Below are 23,827 nucleotides of genomic sequence, written 5' to 3'. Positions count from 1 at the left end.
AAGTCTTTTTTTTTTTTTTTAATTATTATTATTATGTATACACCTGCAGGCTAGAAGAGGACAGCAGATCTCCTTATAGATGGTTGAGAGCCACCATGTGGTTGCTGGGAATTGAACTCAGGACCTTTGAAAGAGCGGCTAATGCTCTTAACCTCTGAGCCTTCTCTCCAGCCCCCATCGTGTACCAGATCTTATGTTCAGGTCCTTGATCTATTTGAAGTTGAGTTCTGTGCAAGGTGTGGAATGTGGACCAAGTTACAGTCTACAGGAAGCTAAATATTTTGACCATCACTATTTGTTGAAGATGCCGTCTTTTCTCCAGTGTATAGTTTTGGCCTGCTTATCAAAAATCAGGTAGCTATGTAAGTGTGGGCTTATGTGTAGGTCTCCAGTTCTGTTCAATGGATCATTATTTATGTTTTTATGCCAGTACCATGCTGGTTTTATTACTATAGCTCTGTATGAAATCTGAGATGGTAACACTTCCAGCAGTGTTTTCGCTGTTCAGTATTCTTTTGCCAATTTTGAGACCTTTGTGTTTCCATATTAATTTTAACGTTGCTGTTTCAATTTATGTGAAAAATGCGTTCGATGGGTATGTTTGTTTGCTTGTTCTAAGGCAGAGTTTCACAGTATACCTCTGCCTGCCTCTAATTAAGAGATCTACCTGCTTCTGACTCTGGAGTGCTATGATTAAAGGCATACACTACCCATGCCTGATCCCCTGCATTGGAATTTTGCTGGGGAATGTATTGTATATATAAATTGCGTTTAGTAGGGTGGCCATTTTCATAATATTGAACTCTACCAATCCATGAAAATTGGAGGTTGTTCTGTCTTCTGGTATCTTCAGTTTCTTTCTTTAAAGTTTTCATTTACAAGTGTTTAAGAATGGGGTCTCTTTGCTTGCAGGGCAAGGGCTCTGGCTCAGCTGTGTTCGAGGCACCTAGGATAGATTTCTAGGGGAAAGTGAGTGTTTTCTTATGACTCTAGAACTGCAAGTATAGAAAACTCCCAACACCCTCCAACTTACTAGTTAGAGGACTTTGTGAGTACAGATTACAGGAGAAATGCTTGCTTAAGTGACAAGCTGAATTTGTACTTCATTGAGTAAGTGCCTTCTTGCAGAAGCCTGTCCTTCATATCCCCTACAAGGAACTATTTGGTGTGTTGATGGACTAGTGTGTGCTCATAAGAGCTATTCTTTAGCAAGGACAACACAAAATTTAGTGACAGTAGTTTATCACAAGTTTTTCTGTGTTCTATGGCACCTTGCTGGGTTCTGAGGCTGAAGGGTACCTGTTCTGACAAAAGCTGAGGCTAAAGCCATGCAGGTTGTTCCAGACGTACGTAGGCAGCAAGGTTGGACAAAGCATCATTCAGTATGGGGGTGCTCACCTGCGTCCCCGAGGGTGGAAGCAGCGAGTGCTCCCTTGAACAGAAGCTCAGGCCTGTTCACAGTACCTGCAAGGGAAGCAAGTATCTTCCACTGCAGAGCACTTTTGTTCCACATTGCTTGGCCTGCTATTAAGGATATCATGTGGCTACTGATAATTTATTCATATAATATGGATCTATAAGTATCTATGCCTGCTAGAAGTAAACAATTCTTTTAATTACCTTAAACTATTGTATGCATATAATTTTCCTGAGATTTACCAGTACTTCATTCAGGTAATGAAAATCTCTCACTCTTCAGTTGACTTCAAATATTATGGTAATATTTAGCTGTGTAAATCAAGCTTAGATCTGCATTTGTGTAGCTTCTTTACATTTCAGTTTGTAACTGAGTAACTGGGAAACTTGGTTGGTAGGATAGGACTGTGGCAAAGAGTCAACCTGCAGGGGATTGACATTGTAAGCTTATAACATTTTTGCCCTATCTTTTGTTTTTACAGTGAGAGAAAAGCGCAAGAGTCTCTTCATTAACCATGTAAGTGAAATTGCCTCCTCATGCTTTCCATAATGATGGCGCCCTATGTAGTGTGTCAGGTGAGGATCCCCTCAGTGCCGTGTGGTACTTAGAATATGAGGGGTGATGAAATGCTGATTTGCCAGGCGTTACCTGGGATTCACCCCGACTGCTGTGTCCCCAGATCGTCTAGGACTGCTGTGGAAGGGGACATGTCTGTGGGCAAGACCACAGTTCCACCACAGACAAAAGCAAAGGCTTTTAACCTTGAATGTTCATTTCTGCTCACTCCCAAATTCCTGATTTTCTGTATGTTTTTTGAATAAATGTAATTATTTTTCAAGAGCAGCTGTCTGCCTCCTCTCTCTTCTACACAATGATTGTTTGTTGGACATGTCCTCACATTTTTTGTGTGTATACTCAAAAACAGTTTGTATGTGTGGGGAGACTAAACTTGGCCCTTCAATGTAATTTTTTTATTATAACTTATATTATATCTTGATTGTAATTCCCCCACTCTTATCTTCCTGTTTCCCACTCTCCCTCCCTCTTCAACCCTCTTCCTACCCTCCCTCCTTCTTCTGCCCTATTCCCTATCAGGTCTCATCTGGGTAGCCTGCATCCCTTCCTCTGTGTTCCCACAGGGCCTTTCCGCCAAGGGGCAGCAATCAAATCACGGGCACCAGAGTTCATGTCAGGGGTGGTCCCCTGTTCTCCTCACCTTCCCCCCTTCCCCACATGGAGAATGAGCTGTCCATTGGCTACATCTGAATAGAGGGTCTAGGTTCTCTGCTTGCAATGTCCTTGGTTGCGGCATCAGTTTCTGTAGGTCCCCTGGGTTCAGATCTGCTGGGCTTGATGGTCTCTTTGTGGGGCTTCTGACAACAGCTCCCCCACCCCACCCCCAGTCCTTCCATCCCTCATCTCTTCCATGCAGCTCGCAGCTCTTAACCAAGAGTCTGGCTTTTTTTTTTTTTTTTTTTTAAAAAGCCTTTTCAAAACTTTCCTCTAGTGCCTTGGCCATTCTGATGAGTGTATCTCCAGTTGTGGCTGCATATGATAGTTAACAGGTACACTTACCTTCTCCAGCTTGCCTTCACCCCTTCCAGTTCTAAACATGTGCCTTGTTCTTTGAGAAAGAAAACTGCTTCTACAAGGTAAAGAATGATATAGTTAGGTAAACTGCAAAGTAAGTGTGCTATAAACTCACACACTGAAAACTGCAGTGACAAATTTGGCCCTACAAAGGCTTGGCTCAGGATTCTTATACTGTGTTTTAGAACGTGTAGACCCTGATGTACTTAATGATAAATCTATAGTAAAGACTCCTTAGGCCATCAGAAGATGGATGCTGGGTTATAAGAAACTGGTGACTCCTTGGCAGCAATGACATTTCCTATGTGTATATCACTGTCTAGACATCTGATGCTCTCGAGTTCCTATGGGTTTTAAAAAAAAACCTTGTTTTGCTTGTATTATGTAAAGGGACATTATATGCCAGCGCGTGCGTGCGTGTGTGTGTGTGTGTGTGTGTGTGTGTGTGTGTGTGAGAGAGAGAGAGAGAGAGAGAGAGAGAGAGAGAGAGAGAGAGAGAGAGAGAGAGAGAGAGAATGAGAATATATGTGTGTGTCAGAGGACAATTCTCCAGAGTCAGTTCTCCAGCTACCTTGTGGGATATAGGGATGAAATTAGGGTCATAAGAGCTGCCTGTATAGAGGACCTGTATCCCTGAGCCCCCTCATCAGCCCTTTGTCAGATTTCTAAAGCACCCACATAGCCTTCTAAGATTTGTTATTGTTGTTGCTGTTTGTTTTATTTTTTAACAGCCAAAATTGTTTATTTACATATCTTTGTATGATAGTTAGGAGACAGACAGTTTTACACATCAGAAATGGTACCACCCATATGAATTATAGCACAGATAACAACATTAATCAAGCATAAAACAAAGCTGAGGTAGAAAGGCATAGCAATCATTCTTTTACTTGGTTAAAGTTACCTTAAATTTTTTAAAAGAAAGAAATAAGGAGCTATGTTTTAGGAGAAGGGTCTTTTGTTGAAAACCGAATTTTACAGTTTTGCATCCATTGTAGGGAAAATAATAGTAATTTCCAACACACTCTGAACACACTATAATTTCACTCTTGGAACTTTACATCAACCTCCCTTTCAGCAAACCCCAACATATTTAAAACAAGGGAAATCTAGAAGAGTAGACAATAAAATTTGAGATGCTCTGGAAATGGGAGAGTCAAAACAGTAGAGTCCATTTAAGTCTTCCCAGGTAGCACTTCCCTGGCTTTCTAGCATAGAGTTTGTAAAAGCATCTTCTGAATCACAGTGGGTAGCCTGAGAAGCAATGATGAAAATGGCTATGCCTTTTGTGTGGTAGGAGTCAGGTGTCTTCCTGAATATAGAAGGGTAAGTGATTAAAGCTGAGTTCCCTTTTCTAGTTCCCCACTTGTGGTGAGTTCTTGGCTGCTTTCCCCACCTTAACACCTAATAAGCTAAAGAGCTCATAAAGGAATAGCTGAAATTGCAACCAGACCCATAATCCAATTTGAGGGCATGTGAGGAAAGAAGGGGTTTGAATATCCAGGCTACTTTTCATAATTGGTAATGGGACAGGTGTGATCTCACAGCTCCAATCTCCGTATTGGTTTTACTCTCCACTGTGACCTTACCTGCATCCTGTGCCGTCCTGGCATATGTCTCCTACTGAATCAGTAGCCCGGGCCAGCATGTGGAGATGGGTGCTGGGCCGTGTACTCATGCTTCCTGTGTGATTTGCCCAGGTGTCCTACAATGAAATCAGACAGATGTTGATCTCTCACATGTACCTGTTCCTGAATAAAGACAGCTGCGTGCTAAGTTTCTTTGTAACAGATGACCCTGGAATGTGTAATGTTGCACATTATTCACAGACTTGTCTGCAGATGAGCACATGGGTTCTGCCTCTGCTAGAAAAAGCCAGTGTTGTTCATAAGGTAGAGTCAAAATGGAAGCATGTGCAGCCTGGATTAGATCAGAACAACAATTGTGAGTTTCATAGCTTGTCACTCAAAAGTTAGAAAAGTAGAAGGGCTAGAGAAATGGCTCCACAGTTGGGAGTACTTGCTTTCAGGAAACCTGAGTTCAGTTCCCAGCACCTATGTAGGGAGACTTACCACCTCTTATAGCTCCAGGGGATCTGACACCCTCTTCTGTCCTCTTCAGGAACATCGCGTGCTTGTGCACATGCGCGCGAACACACACACGCGCACGCGCGCGCACACACACACACCCCGAAAAAAGAAGAGTAGGGGAAGAAACACTAACAATTGGACCATACTCTGACCATAACCTGACTTGGTTAGTCTCCATTCTCAACCCTTATATTAATGAGAAAACCAAGGCATAAAGAAATAAATGAAACCGTAGAGCCAGGACTGGAACTTCTCCTGTGCTTCTCAGAGGGATTCACTTGAAGTTAGACTTAACGTTATGTTTCCACAGGACTGTGTAGTCTGTAGGATTCAGTTCTGAAAATGGATCCTAAGAAAATATTTCAAATTGATCTTAAATTTGTGTTTTGGTTTTTTGAGACAGGGTTTCTCTGTGTAACCCTGGCTGTCCTGTACTTGCTTTGTAGAGCAAGCAGGCTGGCCTTCAGCTCATAGCGATCTGCCTGCCTCTGCCTCCCAAGTGCTGGGATTATGGCATGCGCCACCATGCCCAACTTTGATCTTAAATTTTAGAACATTTCGTATCCTTTGTTTTTTTTAAATATAACTTTTTCCTTTTGTTTGATTTCTCTTTTGAGCTTCTGAAGAACCTGTGTAGTGTATATTGCTCAGGCAGTCTGCAAAGAGGATATTTTATTCCAGAAACATAAAAGCAATGGCTCTCTGTGATCCTGTAAAAAGAAATGGGCAAGGTTTGAACCAGCTGGTTATAGTTATAGTTAGGACGCAGACAAGAATGAAGGATTGTAAGCTCACTGTGCGTGTGTGTGTGTGTGTGTGTGTGTGTGTGTGTGTGTGTGTGTTTTAAATGTAGCCTGGGGCTCTATCCCATGAATCAGCACCACCCACATTTAAAGTGTGTCTTTCCACTTCAGTTAGCTCAATCTTGAACATCTCACGGCAGGGAAAGTGGCGCCTCCCTCCATGTGGATATGTTCCTGTGGCTCCCAGCTGCACACACAGGAGATTGAGAGAAGCCCAGACCTGGGGTGTCTTCCTGTGAGAAGTAGGCTGGAGAAGGAACAAGACGGGTTTAAGGGATTAAATTGTTCCTACTTCTAAAGATTTATTACATAGGAATAAAATAGTCTTGGGAGTCCTAATAGCAACTAAACCAAGTAACTTAGAAAAATTAATATTCTAATCAGCACCCCTGTTTTAGATATAATTAGAATGAACAGAGAAAAATGTGATAGGTTATGAGCAATTTTAAAGCCTTGTGTAATGGTCTTTATATAAGATTTGTCTTTTTTTTTTTTTAATAATCTTGCTGAAGTTTTGGATTTGCTTTTGCTTTTCTTGAAAGTCAGATACTTCAGTACATGTTCTAAAATGTGAAAAATCTCTGATTATAAATTACACTATAGATAATTGCATTTAGGAATCTTCCCAAAATACAGGGAAAGCTTCATTTTCTTCATTTTTCTATTACATCCTCCTGCCTCTTAGAAATAGCACATATACTGTGAGTCATTCTGAGGCATTTATTGAAGTTTGGGGACGTTGGAAAAGAAGGCATTCCAAGACAGGATGAGTAGTGGGTGATCAACCTTCCTCGGGCTCTGTTCACTGCAAATGTGTTCTGAAACTAGGAAGCTGAGCAAGGTGTATTCTGTAGTGTCATGTCTGCAAGAAATTCAGAGGATATGCTTTGACATTAAGATAGGTGACTGTTCTGAAAAGTTCAGAAAATAATACAAGTAGAAATTTGTATGTCAGTTAAGCAAGAGTCTTATTATTGGACTTAAAGCCAAAAGAACTTTGAAGCTTCTGGCACTCTTGAAATGTTTTGAAGTCTTAGTCTTCTTGTCTTGTTGAATGAGCCATCATGGCTGTCCTATTTTACTCATGGGAAGCAATGTAGGGAAGGTGATCTGCGAACTGATTGCAGCGCATACAGACAGGCTAGTACTGCTCATGGGAGGTGAGGTAAGTGTGGTTTATTTTTCCAAGTCCTGTATTAACAAGTGATGATATCTTTTATAGTATTTGGGTATAATTCAAAGGACTTTGTTATATAATTATCAAGACCAGGATTCCCAAGTGGCCATATACTATGTTTATCTCATTTTAGGAACACTGTCTTCAGTGACTTGTTTTTCTTTATGTAATACAGTTCCGAATTGATTGTTTCTTGTGAGCTGAGAGTGAACAAAAAAGAATTCCTTATAAAATGGGATCTTTGCTAGTTTCAATCTGTATCTTAAGGAAGTAAAGGAGGAAGTAGGATGGTTTGGAATGTGATGTTTCTGTAATCCTGAACTTTGCTCCTAAGAGAATTGTTTTTATTGGAAGAGAAATCTGTCAGACAGGGAGAGCGCTGCTGTCAATACGGTGTTCTCGGAGAACGCTAGAAAAGGCTCAGCAAAATTTCAGTTAGGTAAAGATTTTAGAATCCACTAAGATGAAGGAAATTATCTTACTTAGAAGTAGTTTGAAGTTGATAGGAGAGTTATACAGTAAAAAAGAAAGGAGAGCTATCTGCAACTCAGAATTACCTTACCACAGATAGTGACACAAGAAATTACTATACAGTCTGCTTGATGGATATATGCATGCAAGAATTCTCAATAAAATACTTGAAAACTGAATTCACAAACACATAAAATCATACACCATGATCAAGTTGGGTTCATTCCAGAGATTCAGGTATGGTTCAACATAAAACAAATCAATAAATTAATACATCACATAAATGTGCTCAAGAAATAATACATGGTCATCTCAATAGATGGAGAAAGGGTTTTTTTTGTTTGTTTGTTTGGTGGTGGTTTTATAAAACTTAACTTAACATCCTTCATGATAAAAGCCTAAAGGGACAAGGCTAGAAAAACATTTCAATGTGACTTTAAAAATCATATACACAAATCTAGGACTAACATTATGCTAAAAGGGGGAAAACAAAGTATATCCACTAAAGTCAGGATCAAGATAAAAGGTGTTCACTTGTCCACTGTCTCCAGGTATTTTGTTTAGTATAGTCCTTGAGGTCTTAGCTATAGCACTGAGACAGAAGGAAATGAACAGAATAGAAATAAGCAAAGTAAGAATGCCCCTATTTGCAAATAGATAGAAATCTATACACAAGAGACCTCAAAGGCAATCAGAAAATTCTTAAAGCAGATGAACATTTTCAGCAGGATAGTAGTATACAAAATTACTGTTTAAAAATCTAGAGCCTTCCTATATTCCTTTCATGGTTCAAAAAATTTGAATCAATATCTACAGTGAAAATTGTAAAACACTGATGAAAGAAATTTAAAGTACTAGAAAATGGAAAGACCCATGACTGTCATCAGTGAGAGGTGCTGTGACTGAAGCCCCAGCCTTCTGTATGGAGTTGGAAGGTAGTTCCTGAGCATCGGGCCCTATACCTTTTTCTCACTGCTCAGGGCCTGGGGTAGGGAGGGAGAGTAGTACTGCCCTTAACTTTTGTACATCTGACGTGCTGCATGGTCAGAGTTTGTTGAAGGCACAGGATGGCCATCTGCTCTTCACACTGGCCTCTTTGTCACCTGCTATACAGTGACAACTCAGGTTCTATGTTCCTTCCTTCATCTTTGGCTCTTAGGTGCCTCAGGTTGCCTAAGGAGGGATTTCCAGGTAGAGACTGATAGGGAAGAAAGTTTATACCACACAGCCATGATACCCTTCACTCTCACTGTATTGAATGTCTTTGTCCTGCAGGGTTGTTGTTGTTTTCCTCCTCCTCCTCCTCCTCCTCCTCCTCCTCCTCCTCCTCCTCCTCCTCCTCCTCCTCTTGTTCTTCCTTCCTTCCTCCGCCTCCCCTTTCTTCTTCCTTCTTTCGCCCTTTCCCCCTTCCCCCCTTCCCTCCTTCTCCTCTTCCCCCCTTCCTCCCTTTTTTCCTCTTAACCCCCTCCGCAACAAAATGATAAGTTTCCTGTCCCACCTCTTCCTTTGTGCTGGTTACTTTGATGTAAACTTGACATAGGCCAGAGTCATCTGAAAGGAAAGAACCTCAATTGAGAAAATGGCGCCATAAAATCCAGTTGTATTTTGTTTCTTTTTTTCTTATTTTTTTCCATCCACCCATCCATCCATTCATTCACTTTACAGTCTGATCCCAGCCCCCTCCCTCTTCTCCTCCAAGTCCTACCCTTATGCCCTCCTCCTCCCATTTCCCCCTTTCCTTCTTCTCAGAGAAGGGGAAGCCCTCAAGGGGTGTCAACCCACCCTGGCACTTGAAGTTGAAACAGGAGTAAGTGCATCCTCTCCCACTGGGGCCTGATAAGGCAGCCCAGCTAGGGTAAAGGCATCCATTGGCAGGCAAGAGTCAGAGACAGCCCCTACTCCCACATGTTGACCACGCTGCATATGTGCTACATATGTGTAGGGGGTCTAGGCCCATTCCAAGCATGGAATGGCCAGTTGACTCTAGGTCTTCTTGTGATGTCTTTGACCCTTCCAGCTCGCTTTATCCTTCTTCTCACTCTTCCACAAAACTCCTGAAACTAGGCCTATTCTTTGGCTGTGGGACTATGTATCTGTTTCCATTAGGGATTGGGTGAAGCCTCTCAGAAGACAGTTATGCTAGGCGTCTGTCTGTAGTCATAGCAGAGTATCATTAGTAGTGACAGGAGTTGGCTCTCTCCCATGGGCTGAGTCTCCCATGAGTGATTGATGGAGATGGCCCAGCCCATTCTGGATGGTGCCATTCCTGGACTGGTGGTCCTAGCTTCTATAAGAAAGTAGGCTGAGCAAGCCATGAAAAGCAAGCCAGTAAGCAGCACTCCTCCAAGGCCTCTGTATCAACTCCTGCCTCCATATTCCAGCCCTGCTCAAGTTCCTGTTCTGACTTCTTCCAGTGATAGGCTGTGTAAGCAGAATGTACTCTTTTCTACACTGGTCCCTGCCATTCCTCCCCCAGAACTTGAGCATCTCAACTTAGTACCTATACCTCCTTGGGTCTGCTAGTACCTTCCCTGTACCAGTTTGCTGAACATGTTGTCCTTGCCTTCAGGATGTCATAGACTTTTCCATAAGATCTGTGTTACCCTCACACAGTTGGCTTATCACAGGGAGAAAGAAAATGCCTTCAAGGGTACATGTGTGCAGTTTGGATAGGTGAACTCCGGGTAAGCAGGTTCTGCCTGATGTCTTCCCCCTGAGAAATGTGAGTAGTGAGCTACGTAGAATGAAGATTGGGGTCACCGTGGAGGGTGCAGTGAGGCCAGCCCATAGACATTTACTTGTTGTATGCATGCTTGTGTAGGCACACTTGTGTCTTGTATCTGACAGTCGTCAGTGTTGGGATTACTAAGCAGATAACCTCAGTATCTAAAATGCAAGGTAATAACAGTATTTAGTTTTTTTTCAGCATGCAGGCCAACTGGTTTTATATATTAGTATATCTTAATGTGAATAGTAAATTATTTTGTACTATGGGCATTGTGTAGGAAGATTGATCTGTTTCAGAAAGAAAAGTGCTCTTGCTGCATTGGAAATGATTCACCCTGGGCTCCTCTTCTAAGCAGAATCACCGCTAGCTTGAGGTTGTCTTCTCTGTTACTGACTCACCTGTCACTAGAATTCTCAGCAATCTGTACATTAAGCCTCTTTTCAAGTAAAGCACTATGTTGGGCATTTTCTTTTGTTATCTAGATTGTTGTAGACATCCCACATTGAAGGCATTCCTGGCATTGTTAAAAATACAGAACTATGCACAGGAGCAGAGGCTTCCATGTGTCAGCTCTCGCCGAGCACTTACAGACTAACTCAAGCATGCTTCATAGTGACATTATGAGGTCAGCTCTGCTAGTCCCACTGTTCTATGGGTAAGTAAATTCAGCTAAGAAAACATAGAGAAACTTAGCAGGCGGACAGCTATCTGGGGCGACTCAGACTCGTGTGGCAAATTTCTGTGTCCCTCTAGTATTGTCACTGTTTCCTGAGACTACCCTGCATGCTCCTGTATTTACATCAGTTCCCTTGTTCCCCTTCCGCTGCTCTTCTCAGCTTCGTGACTCCTCCTCCTCCCTTTTCTCCGTTTTTTCCTTCTCTTTCTTCTCTTCTTTTCTTTCTCCTTTTTCCCCTCCCCCAACAGACATAGGGAAAGAGGGAGAAAGACACAGAAACACACACACACTTACATATAAATGCAACCTGCTGAATCTGTTTAGTGTTGCTCATTTGTGTGTGTGTTTAGGGATGGCCACTTGAGATTAGGTAACCTATCATGGAACTCATTCCTGGAAAAGATTGACTCCCTCACTGAGCATCCATCAATTGTGTGTAGCAGAAACTTGTGAGATTTCTCCTTTTATGCCTTACGATATCAGCTGGTTACATCATTTTTCAAGTCTTGTTTAAGTGGCCATATTTCTGAGATTTCATGCGTGCAACTCTGTGTCTTATATAGAAAGCACTGTTCCTCAGCGGATGTCTTGGTCCTCTGGCTTGTACAGTCTTGCTCCCTAGAACATCTTCCATGATGTCTCCTGAGCCTTAGGTGTAGGGATTATGTTGCAGATGGATCAGCTGGAGATGGGCACTGCATATCAGAGTTTTGACCAGATTTCTGTTATGCCCTATCTGCTATGAAAAGAAGTTTCTTTGATGATCAGCAAGAGCTACACTTATCTGTGGATATAAGGATAAATATGTAGACTAGAGTTGGAAATTACACTGGTTTAGTGCTCAGTGCCTCACCAACTGTGGGCAGTTGGTTAGGTTATAGTGCCCGGGATGAGTTCCCTTCTTTTGAATGGGCTATGAGTACAAATAGGTGCCTGCTGTTGGCTACCCTCGAGATAGAATTGCCACTCTTGCACCCTTGAATATATCTTGCTGTGCTTGTCATTCTTGTGTCTGTTGTGCCTCTTACTGCCATCTTTTTATCAGCAGATTGGAACCTTGCAGGGAGAGTCTGTGTCACGCATATGTACTGTTTTGTTTTCAGAGTCATAGGGCAATAATAAAACATGGCTGAAGTGGAAAACTATCTAACATACTGAATAACATTTAAAATGTTGGTGAACCCAAGTGAGTGTTCTGTGACTCTTGTAAACACAACTAGTGCTTTGGTGCCATGATAGGCATTGGGAAGTTAAAGCTGGCTATGTTTTGGCACTGTGGTTTGATGTTGGCCCATGGTATTTCTTCCCTCCTGCTGTGATCTTAAAGGCACAGCTCAGTACACAGTCCCTGGCACAGGCTCTCCTAGTAGGTTTCTGCTTTCCGCATCTTAATGGTATGAGGTTTTAGGTCAAAGACAGCTAGCACTCTGAGAATTTCAACCAGTGGCTTGAGGCACCTACAGTGATGAGACACTGAAAAATTCATATCTGGTCAAAAGCTGGAATTTGAAGGTGGAGGGGGACTAGTCATAGAAATTACGGCTTTCGGCATGGGGTTGGCACCTTAGAAGAAGGTATTTCAGCCCTAAGCTGGGCCACCCCAGGCCAGGACTGATACTTTTGTGAAAGACTTAAGCTGCCCTTTGATCCCCCTCCTTGGTCTGCCCACAGACTTGATAGAGGAAAGGGGTGCGCGGGGCGGGGGGGGGGGGCTTTCAGGCTGTGTTCATTGCGGCAGTGTCGCACACTACCCTCATCTCCAGGCTTTCGCAGTTCATGCATCATGCCTTGTCTTCAAGGAATTTATCTGAGGAAATAGTTGAAACCCCACAAGATTTAGAAGTAAAATACTGTTCTCTCTGTCCTTTGTCTGAATTGCTGCCATTATAACTTGTCTCTAAAACATTGATTATCATGGTAATAGATTGCTGAGTTTATGTCAGACTCTATTGATGCAGTGGGGGCAGTAGATTGTACCCACAGCATGAAATGTCATAAGGATGGCTTTTCTCCATTTTTCATATTTCTTAATATATGATTTCAATGTTATTAGTATAAGACAATTGCTTTTAGTATCATCCCAAGATGCCGTAAGGAGGATGTTGATTATCCGATCAACCTGAAATGCCATGGTAAACATAATGTTGGAATCCTAAACTGAACTTTGCAGCTGCTTGCAAAAATGCTCCGTAGTACTGCAACTAGTGGTGCCTTCTAGTACTATTTTAAGGAATCAGACACCTAAAATACTAAGTTGTAAGTGTTCTCATTGAGAAATCTGTGCCTTTAGCATTTTTTATGTATTTCTCAGGAAGCTGACGATTTTTAATAGTTTACTGTTTAGGAACCTACATCTAGGAAGCAGATGTGATCATGCTGAGCAGACATCTGGGCCTTAGTTCAGGTACTTTGTAGCCCAGGGGTTTTGCTGAAAGTAGACAAGTCAGGCAGATGATTCTGTGATGGATTAAGGGATTTGGTTTAGGCTGCTGAAAGTGGTACTTGCCTGTCAAAATAGTGTCAGGCAATAAGGAATCTTGTTTACATGGTTTCATTTTCTTTTTTTCTTTTCTTACTAACCCAGAATTATTCAGATGGAAATCTACTAACCCCAGTTCCCAAACATCTGAACAATTTTTCTTTAGTACTCAGTTAGCTGTCATCGTTGTAAAGTTTGTGTCACCTGTCCAGAAGCTGCTTGCTTGCTCAAGTTCTCCACAGAACTAAAACTTGTGCAGTCACTAAAAAACCACAGTCTCCTGTTTCAGGGTGCAATGTGTCTAAAAGAGGAACACTTCCATTTATGAGTTTAAACATGTTAGCCAAGAGGTTATTAATTGATCTGGACTGAACAGAGAAATGGGTACAGTGGATTCTCAACTTGATTTACTGTGTAAGACTAAGATGCCATCTTCTCCGTGTGTTCACCAAATGTACACTGCATGCTTCAGGTTTTCTGTGGTCCCCATAAAGAAAGTGAGGACTAGAAGTGCTGGTGACTTAGCATGGAAGAAAAAGACACCTCTCAATGTGGTCCAGTCCTCTGCTCTGTTAGCAGTATGGGCAAGCTCTTGCTATGATATGGTTTCTTTGTTGTCTGATCTCAGATGCAGGAGCAGTGTTGAGTCCTAGTTTGAGTTTCTGTTACTGCGATAAAACACCATGACCAAAAGTAGCTTGGGGAGGAAAGGGTTTATTTCAGCCTAAATGTCTTAATCATAGTCCCTCCTGGTGGGCAGGAACCAGAGGCCATGGAGGAATGCTGCTTACAGACTTGCTTCTCTTGCCTTGTTGAGTGTGCTTTCTTATAGCACCCAAGACCACCAGCCCAAGGGTAGCAAGCACTGCCCACAATTTGGTGCACCCTCCCAACATCAATCACCAACCAAGAAAATGCCCAAACACATTCCTACTGGTCAGTCTGGCGGGGGCACTTCCTCAACTGAGGTTCCTACTCTCCAAGTGACTCCAGTTTATGTCAGGTTAACAAAATGAGCTGGCACATAATGCTTGGCAGAATCTATGTCTTGTATAACTGTTGTCATCTTGTTTTCTAGCATCCTCCAGGCCAGACATCAAGGAAGTATAGCTCCTGCTCCACCATCTTCTTAGATGACAGCACAGTCAGTCAGCCAAACCTCAAGTACACCATCAAATGGTGGGTGTGCAGATGTCCTCTGTGTTTTTGAGTTTTGGGGATTGTTTGGGGTTGTTTGTTTGTTTTGTGGTAATGTTTGGTGACAGCATCTCTCTGGACTTAGCTGTCCTGGAACGCCCTCTGTAGACCAGGCTGGCCTCAAACTCACATAGATCTTCCTTTCTCTGCCCGTAAGTTCTGGAATTAAAAACATTGGCCATTATGTCTGGCAAGATATCTTTTTAATTTATTTTTGTTTTATATATTTGGGTATTTATATATTTGGGTATTTGCGTATGTTTGTGCACCATGTAAATACAGTGCCCTTGGAGGCCAGAAGAGGGTCCCCGGGCCCCCTGGGACTAGAGTTATAGAGTGTAATGAACTGCCATGGGGGTGATTGGAATTGCACTTTGGGTCCTCTAGAAGAGTGGGCTGTGCATCTAACCTCTGAGCCATCTCTCTAGGCTTCAGGGCATGCAGACTTCTTACTTCACCCCAAGCTGTTTAGAGGACCTGGGGGAGTAATAAAATGGAGGCCACTGACACTTGAGGATTCCTCTTTTAAAAGTGGCTGAGGTAGCAAAGATGTGAGCTATTCAGGGTATTTGTGCATGTTTCTACTTAAGTAGAGAGACTGGCATTTTACTTTATTTTAAATATTGATGACCTAAAATATGTCCATTGATTTGTATGTGTGGTGTACAATTTTGCCCTTTGAGCTTTGACTGAAGCCATCCCTGCACAGTGCCAATGGTATTTTGACTTGTAAATGAGATAGGAGGGAAGTAGAGGGAGTCTTAAGGGTCACTTTTCTCATGTAAAGAGAAAGAAAACACTGGTTTTCTCTGTACTCTCCTGTCCTCTTTAGCACAGTGACAGCAGCCACCTCTAGCAGGGCTCTCAGAGAACTTTTATATTACAGCCTGGATTCAACATCTTGACTGAAAATCTGGGACATTTTATATCTGCTTGCTTTAGAAAGTATACATCTAATAACAACCCATATTAGTGCCTGAAATACTAAAATTGCTCCCTATGAAATGTTCCTTTTTCATGGACCAAGTTTTCTGATTTGGAGGTACCGTTTAGGATTATATGTAATAATCACTCCCTCAGTTCAGGCATTGAGGATGCTAACTAGCTTGCATGGTCAGTCAATGTCCCCATCCTGTAAGGGGCAAACGGAGGCCACTTAGGTATATATGCTTTATCACACAAGGTTCTTTTTCCTTATTGCCCCAGCATGGGGAAACTGGGAAGAGGTACATCACATATACACGTAGTGAAATTATCTGAGTGACCTCACCTAACCCATTCACTTCTTAGGATGGAGCTTGCTGCTAGGAGATGGACAGTACGGAAGCTTTTACAAGTACGTAGTGCTTGTGGAGCCAAGTGAAAAGGCCTGAAGATCTTTGTGTCCTATGGTCCTTGACAGCTGCTCAAACTCTGAAGAGCCTGGAGTGAAAGTTACCAGCTTCCATTGAAACCTTGATCTTCTTCCCAGTAGCAGGGTAGAGATGAGAGAGAAGGGTGGAGTATGTCCAAGGTCGCAGGAGTTCTTCAAGTTCACAGAGAGACCTGACCAGGTTCTCCCCCTTCAGCCCTTAGGTGACTTAATATAACCACTGGTTATGATACTAGGAACCTGATGGAAAAACCAGGTGGCATGGCTGAGAGGTGCAGATACTTGGTTATGGTTGTGGGCTCACATAAAGCACCCCTGGGAGGCACCTGGAGGCTTTGTGTTGTGAAACGTACATTCTGGATGCATCTGTCTGGGCTTATAAAACTGAACCTTGAAGCCACTTCTTGGAGGTTATTATCCTTATTTGAAATGGATGCTGGGAACTAGTTGAACTGTTAGAATCCTCTGCAGGAACCAGCATCTCACACTTGTTTATATGACCTAGTACAAAGTACTAAAAAACTAGAGGCAGTACGTAGTTGGCCTGATGATTTCTTCAGCCAGTCATTCTGCACTGTAAGAGAGGCACTCAGAGGGGAGAGGGGAAGCAAAGAGGGTAGGCAGACAAAGCAGCAGGCGCCAGCCCCACCCACCACTGCTCTAACCCTTACCCTCACCTGCCAGGAAGGAGCATCCTATTCCCTATTCTGATTCTCCATCTCCATAAGCCCAAGACCCTCTTACCTCATCAGTGTCATTAAATTGATAGACCATTAAGATTAGCTGAGTTCTGTTGGAGACATTTCTGAATATCTGTGGCAGAATGTGTATTTTCTAAAGCAGCTGCTGTTTCTATGAGAGAGTACACTTGAGTTCTAAAGCACTGATTCATAAGCTATTTTGGAGTGACAATACCTCTGTAAATTGGGGCTTGTTCAAGTTGACAAGAGGGTTTACAAATTGTGCCAGAGACAGGATGACTAGAGGTTTAGGGGATGAGACCAACAGTGGGAGAAGTAGAAAGATGAACCCTGCTGGGGAATCAACTAGATAGAGAATTAGGGTGCATATGACAGTTGGAAGAGTGAAAGGTGACCTGGTGCTTCCAGTGAATACAGTTCTTACTTTGAAAACTTGGAATATCCCTATCTTAGCTTTTAATGCCAAATCTGGTAGAGCTAGAGTCCCCAGTTTCCACAGCCAGCTCCCTGCACTACATCCTAGAACAGGGAAAAGTGGTGGCTCAAGAGGAATAGGGGGAACCTAGGGAGTCCATGTACCCCACTGTTCCTGGTCCCTTAGGACAGATGTTTTTTGATTGACTGTTGGATTGCCATCTGCTCTGCTCATAACAGCTCTGGCTAAGAAGGCAGGTATGGTGGCTGCTGTTACAAATCTGTTTTATTTGACCTGTGTCTTTAGTTCCACGTGCCCTCATGAGAAGCATAGTGTCCAAGCTTTTAGCTAGATTCCGCTAAACCCTTATGTGGTGAATGTTATCACATTGTAACTACTTGATGAATAAGCAGTATTTCCCCTTTCTATAAAGACGATATACTGGAGGAAACGGGCACAAATCTGATAAATAAGCAGTATTTCCTTTTTCTGTAAAGATGATACAGTAGAGGAAAAGGACACAAATCTTGTACAGGTTAGATACCCTGATCTACAGTCCAAATCTGAAATAACTCATTTAGAATACAGGCTCTGTGAATATATGGGAAGATACTCTGAAAACATTACTATTACCTGAGCTCTGAAGCCATTTTACTTTAGTCATAGGACCCCCTCATCAGCTCTGTTGCCTTAGAGATTTTAGGAGGAAGGCCCTGTTTTACCCCTTGGTCCTGATCCTCACCCCTCATGTAATTCACTGGGTCTGCGAAGAGGCATAATAGGAGCCTGTGCCAGAGTCTGTTCTGGTTCAGTCATAGTGAATCCAGTACACAGCCAAGCTTCTTGCTGGTCTCAGAGCTGGTTTTGGTTTCTGTTGTTACTCCTCCTATCATCTTTACCTCTGGTGGTTTCCTGAAGAGCTGTTTCTGTTTTCTGTGATCCAGAACACATTGCCATCCTGCCATTGATTGTTTTTAAAGGCAAAGAAAATAATTTGAAGGCATTTTTCTACATTTTAAAGTAAGATAAAAAGAGTATAAAGACAATTAAAAAATTTTTTTTAAAGGTCAGCTTGATCATGATCAAAGCTATGCCATTTTCTTTTCAGAAGGAAAAGGTTTTTAATCAAAGTTTCAAGGTGAGTGTCAGTGAATCTGAAGTGAAAGGACACTGGTAGGGAGCACAGTGTTCATTCTCCTGCAGAGATACTTGCTGTTGTGTTGGGAGCCACAAACTACCAACTAATTCCATTGTTGTGTGCTTTCCTATAGAAATAATATAACCATAGATTGCACAGATATTTGTGAGACTGTTTATTATGGTGTAAATTAATTACTGAATATTACATATAATTTAAATATTAAGTCACAGACTGATTGAGTAACTCTTCAACAATTAAATTATGAAATATAGCTAGCAACTTTTCAAATCATATTTATTAGGAATATTTCCTAAGGTTAAAAAAAGCAATAACATGGCTATCTAAGCATAGGATGCTACCCCCTCTGTTCACACACGTGTAAGTAGAAATAATAACTATATTTCAAACGGATGGTAGGTATCTGGGGTCAAAGAGATTGATTGTTCTGTGACATATTCTTTTTATGTACCTTCCCTCAAGCTCTCCATTCTCCTGCTCACAGAGTGATAGGATTATAACTGTTACTCACCGTTCTTGGCTAAAAGATAATTTTATTTTAATGTTTTCCCCCTAGTACTGGGAATCAAACACAGGGAGGCAAGCACTCTGCCGCTGAACTACATCTCAACTCAGATTATTCTTTATGCTTTCTAAGTTTTAAAAAATTTCTGTGGTGAATGTATTATATTTTACATTAGAAAAGAAAATTGAGAATGAATGTTCATTGTATTCAGATATTTTAAAAGTTTAGACAGCTTTTAAATAGTGCTTCTGGTAAGTCACAGCATCATTTTGGGAAGTGGGTGGCTGTGCGGCACAGCTTGCCAAAACGATGTGTGAGAGGAACAGCAGTCACTGTTTGTGCTACTCGTTATTCTTTCTGATAGTTTTGGGGTGGGGGTGACTAGTAATTTACTAATAAAGTACGACATGAATTAGAGATTCCTAAATATGCTTAATTTGTAGCACTTTTATGTAGTACCTGCATTTTAAAAGTGGAGCAGCTTAAAATCTGAGAGAAAAGCTGTAAGTCCCCTGTTACTCTATTGTTTGCAAAAATAATCTTAACATTCCTGGGAGTGATTCCCAGAGTGACTTACTGCGGAGTATAATCTGATCAGCACTCTGGATGAAGTGGGGCATTTAATTGAGATTAGTGCTCTCTTCCTGATAATGCCTAGTACATGAACTGCTGAGTGTGCTACAGAACGTTGAATTCCTGTGTTTTATTTTACAGCGTAGCTCTTGCGATATATTATCACATCAAAAACAGGTATGTGGACACCACATTGTCTTGTTGTGCTCTTTCTGTGCTGTAACTTTTGGCTTTATACTCTTAACTCACGTTTCCATAGACCTTGCAAAGGTCAGTGCAGCGGAGTGCCAGGCGAGAGCTGCGCTACATCTGGACCAGGCACACCACATGGAGCAGACTTCTTGAAAAGCCTCATTGCTCTTTGCTGCTTATTTTCTGTGTGACTTAACTAAGCATCGTGTGTTTTATAAAATGTTACATTTAGTTTGAGTTCAGTTGGAAATTTTGACATGCAAAACAGAACTTAGTAGGAGCTCTTCCTGATTAAAGTACATCTTGTAATGGTTCTGTTAATTTGAAGTCGGGTAAAACTGGATTTAAAAATCTACCTTAAGTATTTAAGGGGGATCTGTAGAGATAAGTTAAAGAAATGAGTTCTTGCTGTTCAGACCAGAGTTTGGCTCCTAGCACCTATATTGTGCAGCTCAAAAATACCTATAATTTCAGCTCGAAGGGATACAATGCTCTCTCTTCTGGCCCCTGTGGGGCACCTCCACATCTGGGCATACTCTCACACAGGTAACACACAGTTTTAAGAAGAGGAAGAAATGGGCTTGAGAGAAAATTGAGTAGTTAAGAGTGTGCACTGCTCTTGCAGAGGACCTGAGTTTGGTTCCCAATAATCACATTAGACAGCTCACAACCTCCTAACTCCAGCTCCAAGTACACCTGATGCCTTTGACCTCTGCAGACGTGCCTGTACTTATTTGCACATATACATGTAAAGACTTGCCAGACACATAATGAAAAGTAATAAAAATAAATTTTGAAAGAAGATTAATAACTCATTTATTTGCTAATTCAGTTGAGCACCAAGACTTCTGATTCAGTTCTGGGGCATTAAGCCATATCAGTATTTCATCGTTTTCAAACATGTTTTCCCTACTAGTGAGCACTTCCGAGCCATCCCTAAGAGCACTGAATATAGAATCTTTCAGGTTTTGACTACAATATGTACCAAACTTCATTTCAATGATTTCCTTTTATTGGGCTTTTCCAAAACACCATCTTAATTTTCATAGGTGCAAAGGTCTTATAGGCACCAGCATATTTCAGTGATTAATGTGGTGTGTTTATAGACATAATACTACTTACAAAACTAGTCTGGGAACAGGAAGGGCCTCCAAACAGCAAGCCAGCTCTCCACCATTGGCCGCTGTAACAACTCAGGCTGTTCATATATGAGGAGAGAGTTGTGAGGCCATGCAATGCCAGGCAGCTTCTTAGGAGCAGCAAGCACCTGGAAGGTGTTCACTGGAGTGGACTGTTCCTGTGCCATAACTGTGATTGTTGTGCATTGTGGCTTCTAAGAGTTTTAGGTGTAAGAACTGTAAGTAGAACACCTTTTGCACCTAAGCAAGGATAACATCAGTAGTGCAGATTTTTCCTGTCATTTCTGTCGTATAAGTTCAAAATTTGAAAACACTAAAGCCAAAGTTACATGTAAGACCAATAGTGAGGCACGGATGTGCTTTTAAGCCAACTTTTTACTAGCTTCTTTAAGAGATTTCTTGGTTCTTGTTTTGGTGCCAAGAATTGGGCTAAGAGTTCCATGGATATTGAGCCTGCCCTCTGCCAGCGAAGTACACCCCAAAGTCAGTTTAGTTATAAATGTTAACAGACAGCTTTATTAAGTACTTGCTCAGGCTTCCCTTGTCAGTCTTTGCATGAACTTTTAGTTTTAATAACAGATTTGAGAAGTGTTAATTTATCATCTACATTTTACAGATTAGGAAATTGAGGCACAGAGACTCTCTTAGTCAGTGATCTGTTGCTGTGAAAAGATGCCATGACCACAACAGCTCTTTAAAAAGAAAGCATTTAATTGGGGCTTACTTACATTCAAAGGTTTAGTCCATTGTCATCATTGCAGGAAGTATGGTGGCACACAGGCAGACAAGGTGCTGGAGATTGAGAGTTCTACATCAGGATTGGCAGCAGCAGGAAGATAAAGAGTTTTTGGGTCTGGGTTGAGCATTTGAAGCCTGTAGACCACTCCTAGTAACACATTTCCTCCAACAAGGCCACACTTCCTAATTCCTATCAAGGAGTGCCACTTCCTAACGACTAAGCACTAGTCTGTGGGTGCTATACCACAGAGAGATTCAGTAATGCCTTAAGACTGTACAACTAATCAATTGGGAAATTTTGAGTTAAATCCAGCCCACTACCCATATGTTTTAATCCCTCTGCTCTTGTAGATGAATCTTGATAAACCAAACAAAGCTAAGTGGAAGTGGAAAAACGATAGGCTTAATCTGATTAGTCTGGAGGTGGAAGCCTGCACCTCTCTGCCGGTGCAGAGCAAGCATCTTGTCTGAAGGCTTTGTCAGAGACTGTAGACAGCCAGTTAGCACTAGCCATGCAGCTGCCAACTGGATAGATGGAGTACTGTTCTCATGAGATACAAAGTGAGGTATGATGGAGAAGGAAACAGTCCGATTTTAAGAGAATTCATTAAATGTTCTCAGTCACCTTGGCTTAAGTTCTTAATCTTTTCCTTCCTTATTTTCTGTTCTCTGCCTCTTTTTTTTTGTGTTGGATCTTAGGTATCTCAGGCTCGCCTCAAGCTTACTGTGTAATCAAGGATGGTCTTGAACTTATGGCCATCCTCAGATACGTAGATTACAGGGCTATACCACCACACCTGCCTTATGCCATGCTGTGGCTCAAACCTCAGACTTCATTCTTATTAGGCAGAAGCTACCAGCTGAGCTACATTCCCCACCTTTTTTCATTTATATTCTTAATCTATTTTCCTACATTACTGTGGTAAATGTTTCTCTGGCATACTATATGGTTTTTAAGGGTTCCCATTCATGAGGAAAAATTGAACAGCACTCTTGGTAGTCTGAGGAAGTGTATTGCTTGTTAGGCTTTTGAGGGTCTTGCTGTAGGGAAGGTGAAGGAATCTGCTGACTACTCTTAGTAGCTAGGGACATGGTCAGAGGCAGTGCAGCCAGGAGCACACAGGAGGAACTTTCTGCTTTCACGTTCCACGGTAGGACTGAGCCCACCACCAGCATCCCCCAGCCTGGCTTTGCCTATATCCTTGCTGATCGGCTTTTGTGAACAGTCATAGGGCACAGGTAGAGATGCTCTGAATTTTTTGATCAGTTCCTATGACCCATGCTCAAATGGACACTGGCCTGTTTTACAGAGATGCTAAATTTATAAAGCAGAAATTGGAATGTTTAATATGATAGTTTTATTTAGGTGTAAGTCAGTAAGCTTGTTCTTACTGTTCTCAAGCTAAGACTAAACCTTAAACACAAACTAGAAATTATGTTGTATTACCTGAAAATCACTTTAGGGTTGTTTGTTTCTTTGACAGTTTTGTAAACTTTTAACATAACTAGAGTCATCTGCTAAGACAGGATCTCAACTGAGAAAATGTCTCCATCAGATTATTAGCCTGTTGGCAGGTCTGTGAGGGCATTTTCTTGACTGAGGGTTGATTTCGGAGAGCCCATCTGGCTGTGGGCATTTCTACCCCTGGGCAGGTAGTCATAGGTTATATTTAAAAAAAAAAAAAAAAAAGGTCAAATTAGGCAAGCCATTAGGAGCAAGCCAGTAGCAGCATTCGTCCATGGTCTCTACTTCAGCTTGTGCCTCCAGGTTCCTTGAATTTTTGCCTCAACTTCTTTCAGTGATCAGTACATGCAAGCCAAAGGACCCTTTTCTCTTGAAAGCATTTTTAGTGTTTTATCACTTCAGTAAAAAAACAAAGTAGGATTTGTTTACAATTGTGGCTTTTAAATTAAATTTGTGGACAAAGTTCAAATTACATTAAGCAGTTGAATGTAAGTAGATCTGTCACTGATGAGGTGAGATGCTCTCTGTAGAGGCCAGCAGCCCAGAGCATCAAATAGACCAGAGTCTAACATCTCAAAGCACTGTGTAGGTAAGAGTCATAAAGCCCAAAATGATGTGCAGACCATAGTACCTGTATCCTGTAGTTTTGAAAAGACTAGAAGTTTCCAGCTCAAGGGTCTGTGTGGACTAGAGGTCAGCACCATACAGATGAAAAGCCAACATCTCAAAGCACTTTGTACACCAGAAACCAGTAGCTCAAAGTCCTATACACCTGAAGCCATCAGCTCAAGCTTCTATATAGACAACGTGCCAATTGTAATCCAAAGTGTTATGCGGACCACAGGCCAGTAGCCTAAGACACTGTTTAGACCAAGAGCTCAAGGCACTGTAAGATCAGAAAACAGCCCAACATGCTGTGTGGACTACACACCAATAGCCG

The 23,827-nt window shown here is 41.8% G+C and overlaps 1 protein-coding gene across 1 annotated transcript in view; it reads left to right on the top strand.

Annotated features, from left to right (window-relative positions):
- Ccny (cyclin Y) overlaps positions 1-23,827 on the top strand; it is a 104,894-nt gene that overhangs the window by 58,450 nt on the left and 22,617 nt on the right. The window contains exons 3-5 of the mRNA XM_051151148.1: positions 1,899-1,933; positions 14,510-14,610; positions 19,495-19,530. Of these exons, the coding sequence (XP_051007105.1) occupies positions 1,899-1,933; positions 14,510-14,610; positions 19,495-19,530 (172 nt within the window). The remainder of the gene's footprint in view (positions 1-1,898; positions 1,934-14,509; positions 14,611-19,494; positions 19,531-23,827) is intronic.

Source organism: Acomys russatus, chromosome 9 (genome assembly GCF_903995435.1).
Source record: "Acomys russatus chromosome 9, mAcoRus1.1, whole genome shotgun sequence".
NCBI lineage: Eukaryota > Metazoa > Chordata > Mammalia > Rodentia > Muridae > Acomys > Acomys russatus.
This window is presented reverse-complemented; position numbering and strand designations above follow the sequence as displayed.